At 48.3% G+C, this 17,326-nt stretch overlaps 1 protein-coding gene across 1 annotated transcript in view; it reads right to left on the bottom strand.

The window, feature by feature from the left end:
• POLD1 (DNA polymerase delta 1, catalytic subunit) overlaps window positions 1-17,326 on the bottom strand; it is a 121,566-nt gene that overhangs the window by 33,056 nt on the left and 71,184 nt on the right. Inside the window, exons 22-23 of the mRNA XM_069741876.1 lie at window positions 15,768-15,870; window positions 5,799-5,931 (exon numbers count right to left, since the gene is read on the bottom strand). Of these exons, the coding sequence (XP_069597977.1) occupies window positions 5,799-5,931; window positions 15,768-15,870 (236 nt within the window). The remainder of the gene's footprint in view (window positions 1-5,798; window positions 5,932-15,767; window positions 15,871-17,326) is intronic.

Raw genomic sequence — 17,326 nt, 5'->3', positions numbered from 1 at the left:
GTAGGGGAAGCAGGATTCACAGGCTCTCCACTGCTAGTAGGGGAAGCAGGACTCACAGGCTCTCCACTGCTAGTAGGGAAAGCAGGACTCACAGGCTCTCTCCATTGCTATCAGGGGAAGCAGGACTCACAGGCTCTCTCCATTGCTATCAGGGGAAGCAGGACTCACAGGCTCTCTCCATTGCTATCAGGGGAAGCAGGACTCACAGGCTCTCCACTGCTAGTAGGGGAAGCAGGATTCACAGGCTCTCCACTGCTAGTAGGGGAAGCAGGACTCACAGGCTCTCTCCACTGTTAGAAGCTAAGGCAGGACTCACAGGCTCTCTTCATTGCGATCAGGGGAAGCAGGACTGCCAGGCTCTCTCCATTGCTAGGAGGGGAGGCAGGACTCACAGGCTCCCTCCATTGCCATGTGGGGAAGCAGGACTCAATGCCTCTCTCCATTGTCAGGAGAGGAAGCAGGACTCACAGGCTCCCTTTGTTGCTAGGAGGGGAAGCAGGACTCCATGCCTCTCTCCACTGCCAGGCGGGGTAGCAGGACTCCCAGGCTCCCTCCATTGTCATGTAGGGAAGCAGGACTCAATGCCTCTCTCCATTGTTAGCAGAGGAAGCAGGACTCACAGGCTCCCTTTGTTGCTGGAGGGGAAGCAGGACTCCATGCCTCTCTCCACTGCTAGGAGGGGAAGCAGGACTCGCAGGCTCTATCCATTGCTAGGAGGAGAATCAGGACTCGATGCCTCTCTCCACTGCTAGGAGGGGAAGCAGGACTCGCAGGCTCTCTCTATTGCTATCAGGGGAAACAGGACTCACAGGCTCTCTCCAGTGCTAGAAGGGGAAGCAGGACTGCCAGGCTCTCTCCACTGCTAAGAGGGGAAGCAGGACTCACAGGCTCCCTCCATTGCCATGTGGGGAAGCAGGACTCAATGCCTCTCTCCATTGTTAGGAGAGGAAGCAGGACTCACAGGCTCCCTTTGTTGCTAGGAGGGGAAGCAGGACTCCATCATGCCTCTCTCCACTGCTAGGAGGGGAAGCAGAACTCGCAGGCTCTCTTCATTGCTAGGAGGGGAAGCAGGACTCACAGGCTCCCTCCATTGCCATGTGGGGAAGCAGGACTCGATGCCTCTCTCCATTGTTAGGAGGGGAAGCAGAACTCGCAGGCTCTCTCCATTGCTAGGAGGGGAAGCAGGACTCGATGCCTCCCTCCAGTGTTAGGAGAGGAAGCAGGACTCACAGGCTCCCTTTGTTGCTAGGAGGGGAAGAAGGACTCCATGCCTCTCTCCACTGCTAGGAGGGGAAGCAGGACTCGCAGGCTCTATCCATTGCTAGGAGGAGAATCAGGACTCGATGCCTCTCTCCACTGCTAGGAGGGGAAGCAGGACTCGCAGGCTCTCTTCATTGCTAGGAGGGGAAGCAGGACTCGCAGGCTCTCTTCATTGCTATGAGGGGAAGCAGGACTCACAGGCTCTCTCTATTGCTATCAGGGGAAACAGGACTTCCAGGCACTATCCATTGCTAAGAAAGGAAGCAGGACTCGCAGACTTTCCACTCCTAGGAGGGGACGCAGGACTCACAGGCTCTCCACTGCTAGGAGGGGAAGCAGGACTCACAGGCTCTCTCTATTGCTTTCAGGGGAAACAGGACTCCCAGGATCTCCACTGCTAGGAGGGGAAGCAGGACTCACAGGCTCTCTCTATTGCTATCAGGGGAAACAGGACTTCCAGGCTATATCCATTGCTAAGAAAGGAAGCAGGACTCGCAGACTTTCCACTCCTAGGAGGGGACGCAGGACTCACAGGCTCTCCACTGCTAGGAGGGGAAGCAGGACTCACAGGCTCTCTCTATTGCTATCAGGGGAAACAGGACTCCCAGGATCTCCGCTGCTAGGAGGGGAAGCAGGACTCACAGGCTCTCTCTATTGCTATCAGGGGAAACAGGACTTCCAGGCTTTCCACTGCTAGGAGGGGACGCAGGACTCACAGGCTCTCTCTATTGCTATCAGGGAAGCAGGACTCCCAGGCTCTCCACTGCTAGGGGAAGCAGGACTCGCAGGCTCTCTCTATTGCTATCAGGGGAAACAGGACTCACAGGCTCTCCACTGCTAGGAGGGGACGCAGGACTCCATGCCTCTCTCCACTGCTAGGAGGGGAAGCAGAACTCCATGCCTCTCTCCACTGCTAGGAGGGGAAGCAGAACTCACAGGCTCTCTTCATTGCTAGGAGGGGAAGCAGGACTCACAGGCTCCCTCCATTGCCATGTGGGGAAGCAGGACTCGATGCCTCCCTCCATTGTTAGGAGGGGAAGCAGAACTCGCAGGCTCTCTCCATTGCTAGGAGGGGAAGCAGGACTCGATGCCTCCCTCCAGTGTTAGGAGAGGAAGCAGGACTCACAGGCTCCCTTTGTTGCTAGGAGGGGAAGAAGGACTCCATGCCTCTCTCCACTGCTAGGAGGGGAAGCAGGACTCGCAGGCTCTATCCATTGCTAGGAGGAGAATCAGGACTCGATGCCTCTCTCCACTGCTAGGAGGAGAATCAGGACTCGATGCCTCTCTCCACTGCTAGGAGGGGAAGCAGGACTCGCAGGCTCTCTTCATTGCTAGGAGGTGAAGCAGGACTCGCAGGCTCTCTTCATTGCTATGAGGGGAAGCAGGACTCACAGGCTCTCTCTATTGCTATCAGGGGAAACAGGACTTCCAGGCACTATCCATTGCTAAGAAAGGAAGCAGGACTCGCAGACTTTCCACTCCTAGGAGGGGACGCAGGACTCAAAGGCTCTCCACTGCTAGGAGGGGAAGCAGGACTCACAGGCTCTCTCTATTGCTATCAGGGGAAGCAGGACTCACAGGCTCTCCACTGCTAGGAGGGGAAGCAGGACTCACAGGCTCTCTCTGTTGCTATCAGGGGAAACAGGACTCCCAGGCTTTCCACTGCTAGGAGGGGACGCAGGACTCACAGGCTCTCTCTATTGCTATCAGGGAAGCAGGACTCCCAGGCTCTCCACTGCTAGGGAAAGCAGGACTCGCAGGCTCTCTCTATTGCTATCAGGGGAAACAGGACTCACAGGCTCTCCACTGCTAGGAGGGGACGCAGGACTCCCTCTCTCTGTTGCTATAAGGAGAAGCAGGACTCACAGACGCTCTCTATTGCTAGGAGGGCAAGCAAGGCTCGCAGGCTCTCCACTGCTAGGGGAGGAAGAAGGACTCGGAGGCTATCCACTGCTAGAAGGGGAAGCAGGACTGCCAGGCTCTCTCCATTGCTAGGAGGGGAAGCAGGACTCACAGGCTCCCTTCGTCGCTAGGAGGGGAAGCAGGACTCAATGCCTCTCTCCACTGCTAGGAGAGGAAGCAGGACTCACAGGCTCTCTTAATTGCTAGGAGGGGAAGCAGAACTCAATGCCTCTCTCCATTGCTAGGAGGGGAAGCAGGACTCACAGGCTCTCTTAATTGCTAGGAGGGGAAGCAGAACTCCATGCCTCTCTCCACTGCTAGGAGGGGAAGCAGAACTCACAGGCTCTCTCCATTGCCATGTGGGGAAGCAGGACTCGATGCCTCTCTCCATTGTTAGGAGAGGAAGCAGGACTCACAGGCTCCCTTTGTTGCTAGGAGGGGAAGCAAGACTCCATGCCCCTCTCCACTGCTAGAAGGGGAAGCAGAACTCGCAGGCTCTCTCCATTGCTAGGAGGGGAAGCAGGACTCGATGCCTCCCTCCATTGTTAGGAGAGGAAGCAGGACTCACAGGCTCCGTTTGTTGGTAGGAGGGGAAGCAGGACTCCCAGGCTCTCCACTGCTAGGAGGGGAAGCATTACTCGCAGGCTCTCTCTATTGCTATCAGGGGAAACAGGACTCACAGGCTCTCTCCAGTGCTAGAAGGGGAAGCAGGACTGCCAGGCTCTCTCCACTGCTAGGAGGGGAAGCAGGACTCACAGGCTCCCTCCATTGCCATGTGGGGAAGCAGGACTCAATGCCTCTCTCCATTGTTAAGAGAGGAAGCAGGACTCACAGGCTCCCTTTGTTGCTAGGAGGGGAAGCAGGACTCACAGGCTCCCTTTGTTGCTAGGAGGGGAAGCAAGACTCCATCATGCCTCTCTCCACTGCTAGGAGGGGAAGCAGAACTCGCAGGCTCTCTTCATTGCTAGGAGGGGAAGCAGGACTCACAGGCTCTCTCCAGTGCCATGTGGGGAAGCAGGACTCGATGCCTCTCTCCATTGCTAGGAGGGGAAGCAGGACTCGATGCCTCCCTCCAGTGTTAGGAGAGGAAGCAGGACTCACAGGCTCCCTTTGTTGCTAGGAGGGGAAGCAAGACTCCATGCCTCTCTCCACTGCTAGGAGGGGAAGCAGAACTCGCAGGCTCTCTCCATTGCCATGTGGGGAAGCAGGACTCGATGCCTCTCTCCATTGTTAGGAGAGGAAGCAGGACTCACAGGCTCCCTTTGTTGCTAGGAGGGGAAGCAGGACTCCATGCCTCTCTCCACTGCTAGGAGGGAAAGCAGGACTCGCAGGCTCTCTCCATTGCTAGGAGGGGAAGCAGGACTTTATGCCTCTCTCCACTGCTAGGAGGGAAAGCAGGACTCGCAGGCTCTCTTCATTGCTAGGAGGGGAAGCAGGACTCACAGGCTCTCTTCATTGCTAGGAGGGGAAGCAGGACTCGCAGGCTCCCTCCGTTGCTAGGAGGGGAAGCAGGACTAACAGGCTCCCTCCGTTGCTAGGAGGGGAAGCAGGACTCACAGGCTCCCTCCATTGCCATGTGGGGAAGCAGGACTCGATGCCTCTCTCCATTGTTAGGAGAGGAAGCAGGACTCACATACTCCCTTTGTTGCTAGGAGGGGAAGCAGGACTCCATGCCTCTCTCCACTGCTAGGAGGGGAAGCAGGACTCACAGGCTCCCTTTGTTGCTAGGAGGGGAAGCAGGACTCGCAGGCTCTCTCCATTGCTAGGAGGGGAAGCAGGACTTTATGCCTCTCTCCACTGCTAGGAGGGAAAGCAGGACTCGCAGGCTCTCTTCATTGCTAGGAGGGGAAGCAGGACTCACAGGCTCTCTTCATTGCTAGGAGGGGAAGCAGGACTCGCAGGCTCCCTCCATTGCTAGGAGGGGAAGCAGGACTAACAGGCTCCCTCCGTTGCTAGGAGGGGAAGCAGGACTCACAGGCTCCCTCCATTGCCATGTGGGGAAGCAGGACTCGATGCCTCTCTCCATTGTTAGGAGAGGAAGCAGGACTCACATGCTCCCTTTGTTGCTAGGAGGGGAAGCAGGACTCGATGCCTCTCTCCACTGCTAGGAGGGGAAGCAGGACTCGCAGGCTCTCTTCATTGCTAGGAGGGGAAGCAGGACTCACAGGCTCTCTTCATTGCTAGGAGGGGAAGCAGGACTCGCAGGCTCCCTCCGTTGCTAGGAGGGGAAGCAGGACTAACAGGCTCCCTCCATTGCTAGGAGGGGAAGCAGGACTTGCAGGCTCTCTCCATTGCTAGGAGGGGAAGCAGGACTCACAGGCTGTGTTTATTGTTAGGAGGTGAAACAGGGCCCATAGACTTTCTGACAAAATTTGTACAGCCTTTTCCAAACAAATAATGAATCAACTCATAAAACACTAGATACCACCGAGCTCATCCTCCCTCCTTCTATCATATGTGGACAGGATTCCATGGGAGACCTGACGCTTACATGTTACTGTATGAAAATTTACTATACACTTTAAGCTGCTTAAAGACGTAGAATTTTGCTCCGGCTTCCATTACCGAAGTGTGCGGCATGCTGTGAGAATTTCGAGCACATGCCCAAAGTTAACAAAAAGGTAACGAGAACTTACTCAGGAGAACACCCTCAGCTTTAGTCTCCCCCAGAATGGGCTCAAATATTCTTAGCAGAGGCTTCGCCAATTGTTGCTCTAAATAATATTGAGTGTCAATTGGGATGTTATTCTCCAGCACATAAATAGGATCCTGGAAAATAAAAATATAGAAAAACAAATATCAGTTCAATACAACTCTACAAAAAAAGAGTAAGAATTAAATATAAAATGTCTATAAAACTGTGACATGCATGGTTTAGAGCGGTTTTATATATACTCACAATTTTTAACGGAAGTGTGCTCAAATTAAAAAAAAATAAAAGTTTTCTATTTACTTCATTCACAGAATACGGGCTGCAACAGTGCTTGTAATCTGCAAATCATGCCAAGAAAGCAGGCACCGCACATCTGTGCTTTCCACGCTTGCCTTGTTATTAGCCTGTGAAGGAGGCAATATGGCTACTTAGTTTAGAGATCCTATGCCCCAAACAAATTAAAAGAACATCTAAATTGCACATTAGATCTCGAGATGAAAGATGAAAATCTGTTCTGGTGTAAATTGAGTACTCTTTTGAAAACAAAATGACGTCATCGATGATCAGTGGAAATCAAAAGTCATCAACCCCTTGACGGAAGGATTGTAAATCACACCTAAAATGTAGTTACAGTAAAGTTACAGTAGGATCAAATGTGCCTGAATTTCAACACTTGTGGAGAGTGACATGCCAATGTGAGGAGGCCTTGCAATGCTCCTCTGGGAAATTAAATATACAAATTGCCTCTTCAGAGAGGAAGAGGACTAGCCCTCTTGTGCTACTTCCAATGTGCGGCTCTGGAGATCTAGTCCTCTTCCTCTCTGAAGAGGCAATTTGCATAACACAGAGACTAATAACGTGAGTAGTGCTTATGGCCTCCATGTGCCTGCTGGATGCGCTCCTGATGACAAGGTGCAGGATCTAGTTCTAGTCCTGGATGACAGAGACCCTGGACAATCTGTGGTGTTAATAGCGGTATTGGATACACCAATACAGTATGTCCCAGAAGATCACTTGGGCCAGTAAATAGCGTCAATGCCTTTGTCATCCAGGAAGCACTTACGCACCTTGGCCAGTTGAGGCTGGGCATTGTCCTGCACCAGAAGGAACCCATGGCCATGGGTTGGTGCCCTTCTAAGCTAATACTGGTCTGACTGCTGGGTTGGTGCCCTTCTGAGCTAATACTGGTCTGGCTGCTGGGTTGGTGCCCTTTTGAGCGAATACTGGTCCGGCTGCTGGGTTGGTGCCCTTTTGAGCGAATACTGGTCTGGCTGCTGGGTTGGTGCCCTTTTGAGCGAATACTGGTCTGACTGCTGGGTTGGTGCCCTTCTGAGCTAATTCTGGTCTGACTGCTGGGTTGGTGCCCTTCTGAGCTAATACTGGTCTGACTGCTGGGTTGGTGCCCTTCTGAGCTAATACTGGTCTGGCTGCTGGGTTGGTGCCCTTTTGAGCGAATACTGGTCCGGCTGCTGGGTTGGTGCCCTTTTGAGCGAATACTGGTCTGGCTGCTGGGTTGGTGCCCTTTTGAGTGAATACTGGTCTGACTGCTGGGTTGGTGCCCTTCTGAGCTAATTCTGGTCTGACTGCTGGGTTGGTGCCCTTCTGAGCTAATACTGGTCTGACTGCTGGGTTGGTGCCCTTCTGAGCTAATACTGGTCTGGCTGCTGGGTTGGTGCCCTTTTGAGCGAATACTGGTCCGGCTGCTGGGTTGGTGCCCTTTTGAGCGAATACTGGTCTGGCTGCTGGGTTGGTGCCCTTTTGAGTGAATACTGGTCTGACTGCTGGGTTGGTGCCCTTCTGAGCTAACACTGGTTTGGCTGCTGGGTTGGTGCCCTTTTGAGCGAATACTGGTCCGGCTGCTGGGTTGGTGCCCTTTTGAGCGAATACTGGTCTGGCTGCAAGGTTGGTGCCCTTTTGAGCGAATACTGGTCCGGCTGCTGGGTTGGTGTCCTTCTGAGCGAATACTGGTCTGGCTGCTGGGTTGGTGCCCTTCTGAGCTAATACTGGTCTGGCTGCTGGGTTGGTGCCCTTTTGAGCGAATACTTGTCCGGCTGCTGGGTTGGTGCCCTTTTGAGCGAATACTGGTCCGGCTGCTGGGTTGGTGCCCTTTTGAGCAGATACTAGTCTGGCTGCTTGGTTGGTGCCCTTCTATGGCCTTGTCCAGTTCTCTTCACGTAGAGGCCCATGTCTTGGTATTTGCTCCATGTTCTTGAGACTGTCCTGGGGGAAAAGGCAATCCTCCTTGTGACATGCCCGTATGGATGTGCCATCCTGGATGTGCTGAATTACCAATACTGCATTAATGGGCTGCAGGTACCTCTATATGCTAATCGGTAAAATGGCGAGAGAAGAATTGTCTGTGACCACCACAATTTTTTGGGTGTCATTCCTGTGCACCTCTTATCACTTTCATTTGCACCAAAGCCGCTGATATTGATTCACAATCACTTACGGTATATTTCCGAACTGCACAGATCGATATCCCTGAAATTTAACCATCTTGGCTTATACTATGTTGTGCAATTGTTTCCTTCATATTTTTAAAACCAAGTACATTTACATCTAGTGAGTCCACAGAGTAAAGAAATGTGCCGAATATGTATGATCCATTGTAATGGCAGTACTCCGTTTCCCTCTTGTTGACATAGGACAGGTGCGGTTTAAGTGTTATATTCAGATTTCAGGGGGAATTTCATTCCTTTTATTTGGCACGGTCTCAAAAGCATCATTGTTTAGGAAGAACTTGTTTGAAAAGCGACGGGAACTGACAAAAGTTTACGCGATTGGATTTTTACTGTTGAATGCCCTTTGTTGTGGAGTGAGTGAAAAGTAAAAATATCCGTCACATAGTTCACGGGACACATAATAAATTCTCAATTCACTGCAAATCAGTTCCTCTATAACGGCACGATTGGGGAAACAGCGCACACAATGGGGCTTGTGCCGCTCACTGACTAAGCTCAGTTAATAGAGAGATTGCAGAAGTTGGAAGCCAGACAGCAACCTCTGGTCCCCGGTGACAGGGAACCACTTTCTCTGCCAGGCCGAGCCGCTGTAGAAAAATACTCAAAAAGCAGAAGTGCAACCTGTATCTCAACTCACTCTCTCCTAAAGTGCACCTGAGCCTATTAAGGTGTGTCGCTCCCAACCCTCTCACTAATAACAGATACAAAAGGATTGTGTTATCGCACCGTGCAAGTGCGCGCCAGATCTGGTCTACATGGATGGATGGACTTTTTATTAAATACGTTTGCAAGGCTAAAATAGGAAATGGCTGCAGCATAGGATTTCATATTAAACGCTATTAAAAGGCAGTTCTGGGGGAAACCACATGCAAATGAAGCCGAGCATCTGGAGGGTGGCTGATATTGTGGTAGGAATGGGGGTTGTAATACATGAGGTATGTTGTTGCGTTTACAGAGAGCGACCGTCCTGCGCTACTCGCAGGCAGCCCATTGATGTGAAAGGACATTTCATGATGCTTGATTTCTCCAGGGGTCGAGCTGCAGGGAAAAGAAACACTTACAGGGGTTTTCTGGTTTTAGAAAACTCATGCCCCTGGTTGCAGTTTAAGAAAAAAAAAAAAATAATACTGACTTTACTCACCCTCCCCAGGTCCAGTGATAAGTCTCTGCACCTGCTCCATCTGTCTGGAGTGCTGATGTCATGTTGCCAGCAAGATCGACAGCTTGTGCTGGCTGAGCTCAGTTATTGGCTGCAGCGCTGTCGACATGATGTCAATGATGCACACAATAAAAGACACAAAGAGAAGAGGTGGAAAGTCAATCCTGGACCCGGGAAGAGTAAGTAAATCCCAGTTTGTATTTTTTTTTTTAAAGAGGTTATCTGGGATTTTGACACTGATGGCTTATCCTTAGGATAGGTCATCAATGTCTGGTCGGTAGGGGTGCAACACCCGGCACCCCTTGCCAATCAGCTGCTTCCGATGTTGGTGGTGGCCGCAACTGCTCAGTTACGACAGCAGCTCCGTCGACTGCACATTCATCCCCTATTCAAATCAATAGGGGGGGATGTGTAGTACCCGGCCACGGCCAATATTTTGTCGATGGCTTTGTGCACCTCTGGCAGACACTGGGAACAACTGATTGGCAGGGGTGCCCATCGATCAGACATTGACGACCTATCCTGTCTTTACAAAAACGGAAGGTGAGCGAAAGAGGTTATCCGAAACCAGAATACCGCTCTAAAGGCCCCTTCACATTAAGCGACGCTGCAGCGATACCGACAACGATCCGGATCGCTGCAGCGTCGCTGTTTGGTCGCTGGAGAGCTGTCACACAGACCGCTCTCCAGCGACCAACGATGCCGGTAACCAGGGTAAACATCGGGTAACTAAGCGCAGGGCCGCGCTTAGTAACCCGATGGTTACCCTGGTTACCATCCTAAAAGTAAAAAAAAACAAACAGTACATACTTACCTACCGCTGTCTGTCCTCCAGCGCTGTGCTCTGCACTCCTCCTGTACTGTCTGTGTGAGCACAGCGGCCGGAAAGCAGAGTGGTGACGTCACCGCTCTGCTTTCCGGCTGACCGACGCTCACAGCCAGTACAGGAGGAGTGCAGAGCAGAGCGCCGGGGACAGACAGCGGTAGGTAAGTATGTAGTGTTTGTTTTTTTTACTTTTAGAATGGTAACCAGGGTAAACATCGGGTTACTAAGCGCGGCCCTGCGCTTAGTTACCCGATGTTTACCCTGGTTACCAGTGAAGACATCGCTGGATCGGTGTCACACACGCCGATCCAGCGATGTCAGCAGGAGTCCAGCGACGAAATAAAGTTCTGGACTTTCTTCAGCGACCAACGATCTCCCAGCAGGGGCCTGATCGTTGGTCGCTGTCACACATAACGATTTTATTAACGATATCGTTGCTACGTCACAAAAAGCAACGATATCGTTAACAATATCGTTGTGTGTGAAGGTACCTTAAGGCTCCGTACACATTAGATTTAAAAAAAAAAAATTGTCCAAACCCAACGATTTTGTCAAGACTGTTCAACCATCTAATGTTTATGTTTATGCCAACTGACAGATTATGTCAGGGAACATAAGGATCCGGTGGACGGTGATCAATCAATCACAGATCCTTTTGCCAGGTCACTGCCAGTTCATTCTGGCAGAGACTTTCTCATACAGCCGACCTGTCCTGTGTATTGAGGAGTCAGGACAGATAGTTGTCAGCCAAACAATGGTTCAGTTGACATCAATTTTAAGTGTGTGGTCACCTTTACTACCAAGTTCCTCTCTCAGATTACAGCTGGGGGGTCTCGGTGGGGAAGGGGTGGGGGGAACACTATCCTGGAGACTCCACTGAAAAAGCAAGGACTGTCTACAGGAGAGAACCCCATTGATCTCCAGTGCACATCAGCTGATTGTTTTCTTATGTATCCACCACTGAGAACAGCGGAATGTTTGATTCTTGTTGCCGTGGCTACAAGGGAAGTAAAGGTAAACATGTAAATAGAGTGTGAGCTGAAATAAATCAGACCTTGTCATTCTCTATGCACATGACGGCACCTGCTATGGGGTTTGTTTTCACACTTATTTGTGAAGATTTATTAAATTTGATGAATAGGAAAAATTAAAGAAGTTACTCGAGTCATCCTGTCATTCTTAAAAGCCGGAATCTGATTGCAACACTTTATTTTTGCTGGGGTTTTAACCCCTTCATGACCCAGCCTATTTTGACCTTAATGACCTGGCCGTTTTTTGCAATTCTGACCAGTGTCCCTTTATGAGGTAATAACTCAAGAACGCTTCAAAGGATCCTAGCGATTCTGAGATTGTTTTTTCGTGACATATTAAGCTTCATGTTAGTGATAAATTTAGGTTGATAATTTTTGCGTTTATTTGTGAAAAAAATTTGGCAAAAATTTTGAAAATTTTGCAATTTTCAAATTTTGAATTTTTTATTCTGTTAAACTAGAGAGTTGTGTGACACAAAATAGTTAATAAATAACATTTCCCACACGTCTACTTTACATCAACATAATTTTGGAAACAAAATTTTTTTTTTTTTGCTAGGAACTTATAAGGGTTAAAATTTGACCAGCGATTTCTCATTTTTACAGCAAAATTTACAAAACCATTTTTTTTAGGGACCACCTCACATTTAAAGTCACTTTGAGGGGTCTATATGGCTGAAAATACCCAAAAGTGACACCATTCTAAAAACTGCACCCCTCAAGGTGCACAAAACCACCTTCAAGAAGTTTATTAACCCTTCAGGTGCTTCACAGCAGCAGAAGCAACATGGAAGGAAAAAATGAACATTTAACTTTTTAGTCACAAAAAAGAACTTTTAGCAACAATTTTTTTATTTTCCCAATGGTAAAAGGAGAAACTGAACCACAAAAGTTATTGTACAATTTGTCCTGAGTACGCTGATACCTCATATGTGGGGGTAAACCACTGTTTGGGCGCACAACAGGGCTCGGAAGGGAAGGAGCGCCATTTGACTTTTTGAATGAAAAATTGGCTCTAATCTTTATCGGACACCATGTCGCATTTGGAGAGCCCCTGTGTGCCTAAACATTGGAGCTCCCCCACAAGTGACACCATTTTGGAAACTAGACCCTCCAAGGAACTAATCTAGATGCATAGTGAGCACTTTCAACCCCCAGGTGCTTCACAAATTGATCCGTAAAAATGAAAAAGTACTTTTTTTTCACAAAAAAATTCTTTTAGCCTCAATTTTTTTTGTTATCACATGGGTAACAGGATAAAATGGATCCTAAAATTTGTTGGGCAATTTCTCCTGAGTACACCGATACCTCATATGTGGGGGTAAACCACTGTTTGGGCACACGGCAAGGCTCGGAAGGGAAAGAGCGCCATTTGACTTTTTGAATGAAAAATTAGCGCCAATCGTTAACGGACACCATGTCGCGTTTGGAGAGCCCCTGTGTGCCTAAACATTGGAGCTCCCCCACAAGTGACCCCATTTTGGAAACTAGAGTCCCCAAGGAACTTATCTAGATGTGTGGTGAGCACTTTGAACCCCCAAGTGCTTCACAAAAGTTTATAACGCAGAGCCATGAAAATAAAAAATAATTTTTTTTCTTTTTTTTTCCTCAAAATGATTTTTTTAGCCCGCAATTTTTTATTTTCAAAAGGGTAACACGAGAATCTGAACCCCAATAGTTGCTGTCCAGTTTGTTCTGAATACGCTCATACCCCATATGTGACGGTAAACCACTGTTTGGGCACACGTCGGGGCTCGGAAAGGAAGTAGTGCTGTTTTGAAATGCAGACTTTGATGGAATGGTCTGCGGTTGTCACGTTGCATTTGCAGAGCCCCTGATGTACCTAAACAGTAGAAACCCACCACAAGTGACCCCATTTTGGAAACTAGACCCCCTAAGGAACTTATTTAGATTTGTGGTGAGCACTTTGAACCCCCAAGTGCTTCGCAGAATTTTATAACGCAGAGCCGTGAAAATAAAAAATCTTTTTTTTCCCCACAAAAATAATTTTTTAGCCCCCATTTTTTTTTATTTTTCCAAGGGTAACAGGAGAAATTAGACCCCCAAAATTGTTGTACAATTTTTCCTGAGTACGGTGATACCCCATATGTGGGGGTAAACCACTGTTTGGGCATACGTCGGGGCTCGGAAGGGAGGGAGCACCATTTGACTTTTTGAATGCACGATTGGCTGGAATGAATGGTGGCGCCATGTCGTGATTGGAGACCCCCTGATGTGCCTAAACAGTGGAAACCCCTCAATTCTAACTCCAACACTAACCCCAACACACCTCTAACTCTAATCCCAACTCTAACCATAACCGTAATCACAACCCTAACCCCAACACACCCCTAATCACAACCCTAACCCCAACACACCCCTAACCCTAATCCCAACCCTAACCCCAACACACAACCAACCCTAATCCCAACCCTAACCATAACCCTAACCACAAGCCTAAGCCTAACCCTAACCTCAACACCCCTAACCCTAATCTTAACCTCAATTCCAACCCTAACCCCAATTCCAACCCTAACTCTAGTTCCAGCCCTAACCCTAAGGCTATGTGCCCACGTTGTGGATTCGTGTGCGGATTTTTCTGCACCGTTTTTGAAAAATCCGCAGGTAAAACGCACTGAGTTTTACTTGCAGAATTTACTGCGGAGTTCCAGTGTTTTTGTGCGGATTTCACCTGCGGATTCCTATTGAGGAGCAGGTGTAAAACATTGCGGAATCCGCACAAAGAATTGACATGTTGCGGAAAATACAACGCAGCATTTCCGCATGGTATTTTCCGCACCATGGGCACAGCGGATTTGGTTTTCCATAGTTTTGTTTACATGGTACTGTAAACCTGATGGAAAACTGCCACGAATCCGCAGCGGCCAATCCGCTGCGGATCCGCAGACAAATCCGCACCGTGTGCACATAGCCTAATTCTAACCCTAATTGCAACCCTAACCCTAGCCCTAGTTCTAACCCTAGTGGGAAAATAAAAATAAATATATTTTATTTATTTCATTATTTTTCCTACCTATGGGGGTGATCAGGGGGGGCTTTATTTACTATTTTTTTTTATTTTGATGACTGTGATATAACCTATCACAGTGATCAAAATGTACCTGTAACGAATCTGCCGGCTGGCAGATTCGGCAGGCGCACTGCGCATGCACCCGCCATTTTGGAAGATGGCGGTGCCCATCTAAGATGCCCGACGGAACTCCCGGGACTCCAGCGGTACAGAAGGTGGGATCGGACAAGGGGGGGGGGACACCGGAGGGGAGAGGAAAGCAGCTGAGGGCAGCGGAGCACCGAATGGAGGGGAGGAAAGACTGACAGCGGCTGCTGTCATTCGTGGGGGGGGGGGGGGTCAGATCGCAGTCTCCTGCCATGGCCGATGATATTGCAGTATCGGCCATGGCTGGATTGTAACATTTCACCAAATTTCATAGGTGAAATATTACAAATTGCTCTGATTGGCAGTTTCACTTTCAACAGCCAATCAGAGCGATCTTAGCCACGGGGGGGGGTGAAGCCACCCCCCCTGGGCTGAAGTACCACTCCCCTTGTCCCTGCAGATCGGGTGAAATTGGAGTTAACCCTTTCACCCGATCTGCAGGGACGCAATCCCTCCATGACGCCACATAGGCATCACAGGTCGGATTGGCACCGACTTTCATGATGCCTACGTGGCGTCAAAGGTCGGGAAGGGGTTAGGAAATCTGTCCCGTTGTGCTTCTGCCGAGAACACCATCTCTTCAGCCCATGAAGATGCAAGTTTCCTAACACTAAACACAAAAACGAACAGGACCTTATCCCACATAAAGGGAAGCTATCATCCGAAAATTAACAATCATAAATCAGGTTTTTGTGCATTTTAAAAAAAAAAAATTGGCAAGTTTTCCTATATCACAATGATTATTAAAAAACAAACAAACAAACAAAAAAAACTAGTAACATTGTAATTTTCACACTGGCTAATGGGGTTTATTTCCTGTCCTTTCAGGACGAGTTTCCAGCAGGTTCCTTATCATCAGAGGCAGGATTACACTGACAGGTCACACCTCTATAAACAGCTGATAACTCAATATCCACCAATCACAGTAGGCGATTTAACAGCTCCACCGGTTACCTCCTCCTTTCATAATGTCATTGTCACATGCTCATTAGATGCTTCAATACAAAAGATAGGCTAATGTACATGTGTTGTTTCCTGAAACAACAGGAAGTTAAAGTCTAAAAAAGAGCCCCAGTGGCCGGTGTGAGAATTGCAAGATTTCTATTGTTTATTTCTAACACAAATTTGGATATTGGGGGGGAAAAAACCATATCCAAAAATGTAAAAAAAAAAAAAAAAAAACCCCTCATTTAATGCAAAAAAAACAGATTTAATCAATAGGAAATTTTCTGATGAACGCTTCCCTTTAAGCAATTGTTTATTTTCTGGTAGTTTTTACTATTCGCCTCTTACCTCAGATTTCATATATGCAGCTACCCCCTTGGCAGCTCCAATGATCACATAGGGGACTCGGTCTCCGAGGTTCGGGGCGCTGCCTGCATCTCTCTTTCGCATTCTGTACAAACAATACCATACAGTACAGTCAGAAGAAAGTGGGGTAACAACTAGCAAACACGTAAGATCCATATAACCCCAGAAAAAAAGAAAAATTGTCCTAAGTTTTAACTTCTTCATCCATTATCCTAAGTCTTAACTCCTTCATCCATTTTCCAATTTTTTTTCTTCCCTTTCTTCCAAAAGCCGTAACTCTTATTTTTTCCGCAATCTAGGTTTGTTTTTTTGCGGGAAGAGTTTTACTTTTGAATGACACCATTGATTTTATCATATAATTTACTGGAAAACAGGAGAGAAAAAAAGTACAAATGTGGTGAAATTAAAAAAAAATTAAAAAAAAGTGGTGAAAAAAATTCGGACATTTGTGTGAACTTTTTTTTTTTTGCTTTAGTCGCCATTTTCCGAGACCCGTAGCGTCTCCATTTTTGGGTTCTGGAGCTGGATGAGGGCTTATTGTTTTTAGCCCTGAGCTGACGTTTTTACTGATACAATGTTTTCATCGCCTCTTAAGGTACCGTTACACTAAACGACTTGCCAACGATCACGACCAGCGATACGACCTGGCCGTGATCGTTGGTAAGTCGTTGTGTGGTCGCTGGGGAGCTGTCACACAGACAACTCTCCCAGCGACCAACGATCAGGGGAACAACTTCGGCATCGTTGAAACTGTCTTCAACGATGCCGAAGTCCCCGGGTAACCAGGGTAAACATTGGGTTACTAAGTGCAGGGCCGCGCTTAGTAACCCGATATTTACCCTGGCTACCATTGTAAAAGTAACAAAAAATATATATATATGTGTGTGTGTGTGTGTGTGTGTGTGTATATATATATATATATATATATATATATATATATATATATATATATATATATATATATATATATATATATATATATATATATACACACATATTGAAATTGCAGACTTTAATTGGTAACTGGAATATTCAGGCCCACGATATATAAAAAAAAAAGAAAAAAAAATTATTAATGACTGGAAAATCAGAAGAAAATAATTTCAGTCACAACATTGCTGGCCCAGTATTACGGGGGGTTTTCTGTAACTGTTTTGTCTGGTAAAAGCTTACATTAGGGGTGGAACATATGTGAAACCATAAAATATGTAGTGAATTCACCAGGCACTGTGTTCGCTGCTCTGGCAAGATGGATGCCCAAGGGAACCTGTCAACGGCTGCTAGCACCAGTCAGCGGAGCGCAAAGCATCATGACTTGGTGGTCTCCACCCACACAGAAGGCACGGAGGTGGGTGGGAAAGGAAAGGTGCATAAGGTACTTGCCACTAGGGAGGGGGCTGAGACACCTGGTCAGCCTCGGCTGAGGACTCTTGCTCAGCAATGTGGAAACCATAGAAATGAACAGGAAAAGCAAGCAATTTCCTCCATCTCTTTGGGGAGGCCCCGCTTAACTGCAGGAGTAATCGGCTGCTGGAACAGTA

The sequence above is a fragment of the Ranitomeya imitator genome, chromosome 10 (assembly GCF_032444005.1).
Source record: "Ranitomeya imitator isolate aRanImi1 chromosome 10, aRanImi1.pri, whole genome shotgun sequence".
Classification (NCBI taxonomy): domain Eukaryota; kingdom Metazoa; phylum Chordata; class Amphibia; order Anura; family Dendrobatidae; genus Ranitomeya; species Ranitomeya imitator.
This window is presented reverse-complemented; position numbering and strand designations above follow the sequence as displayed.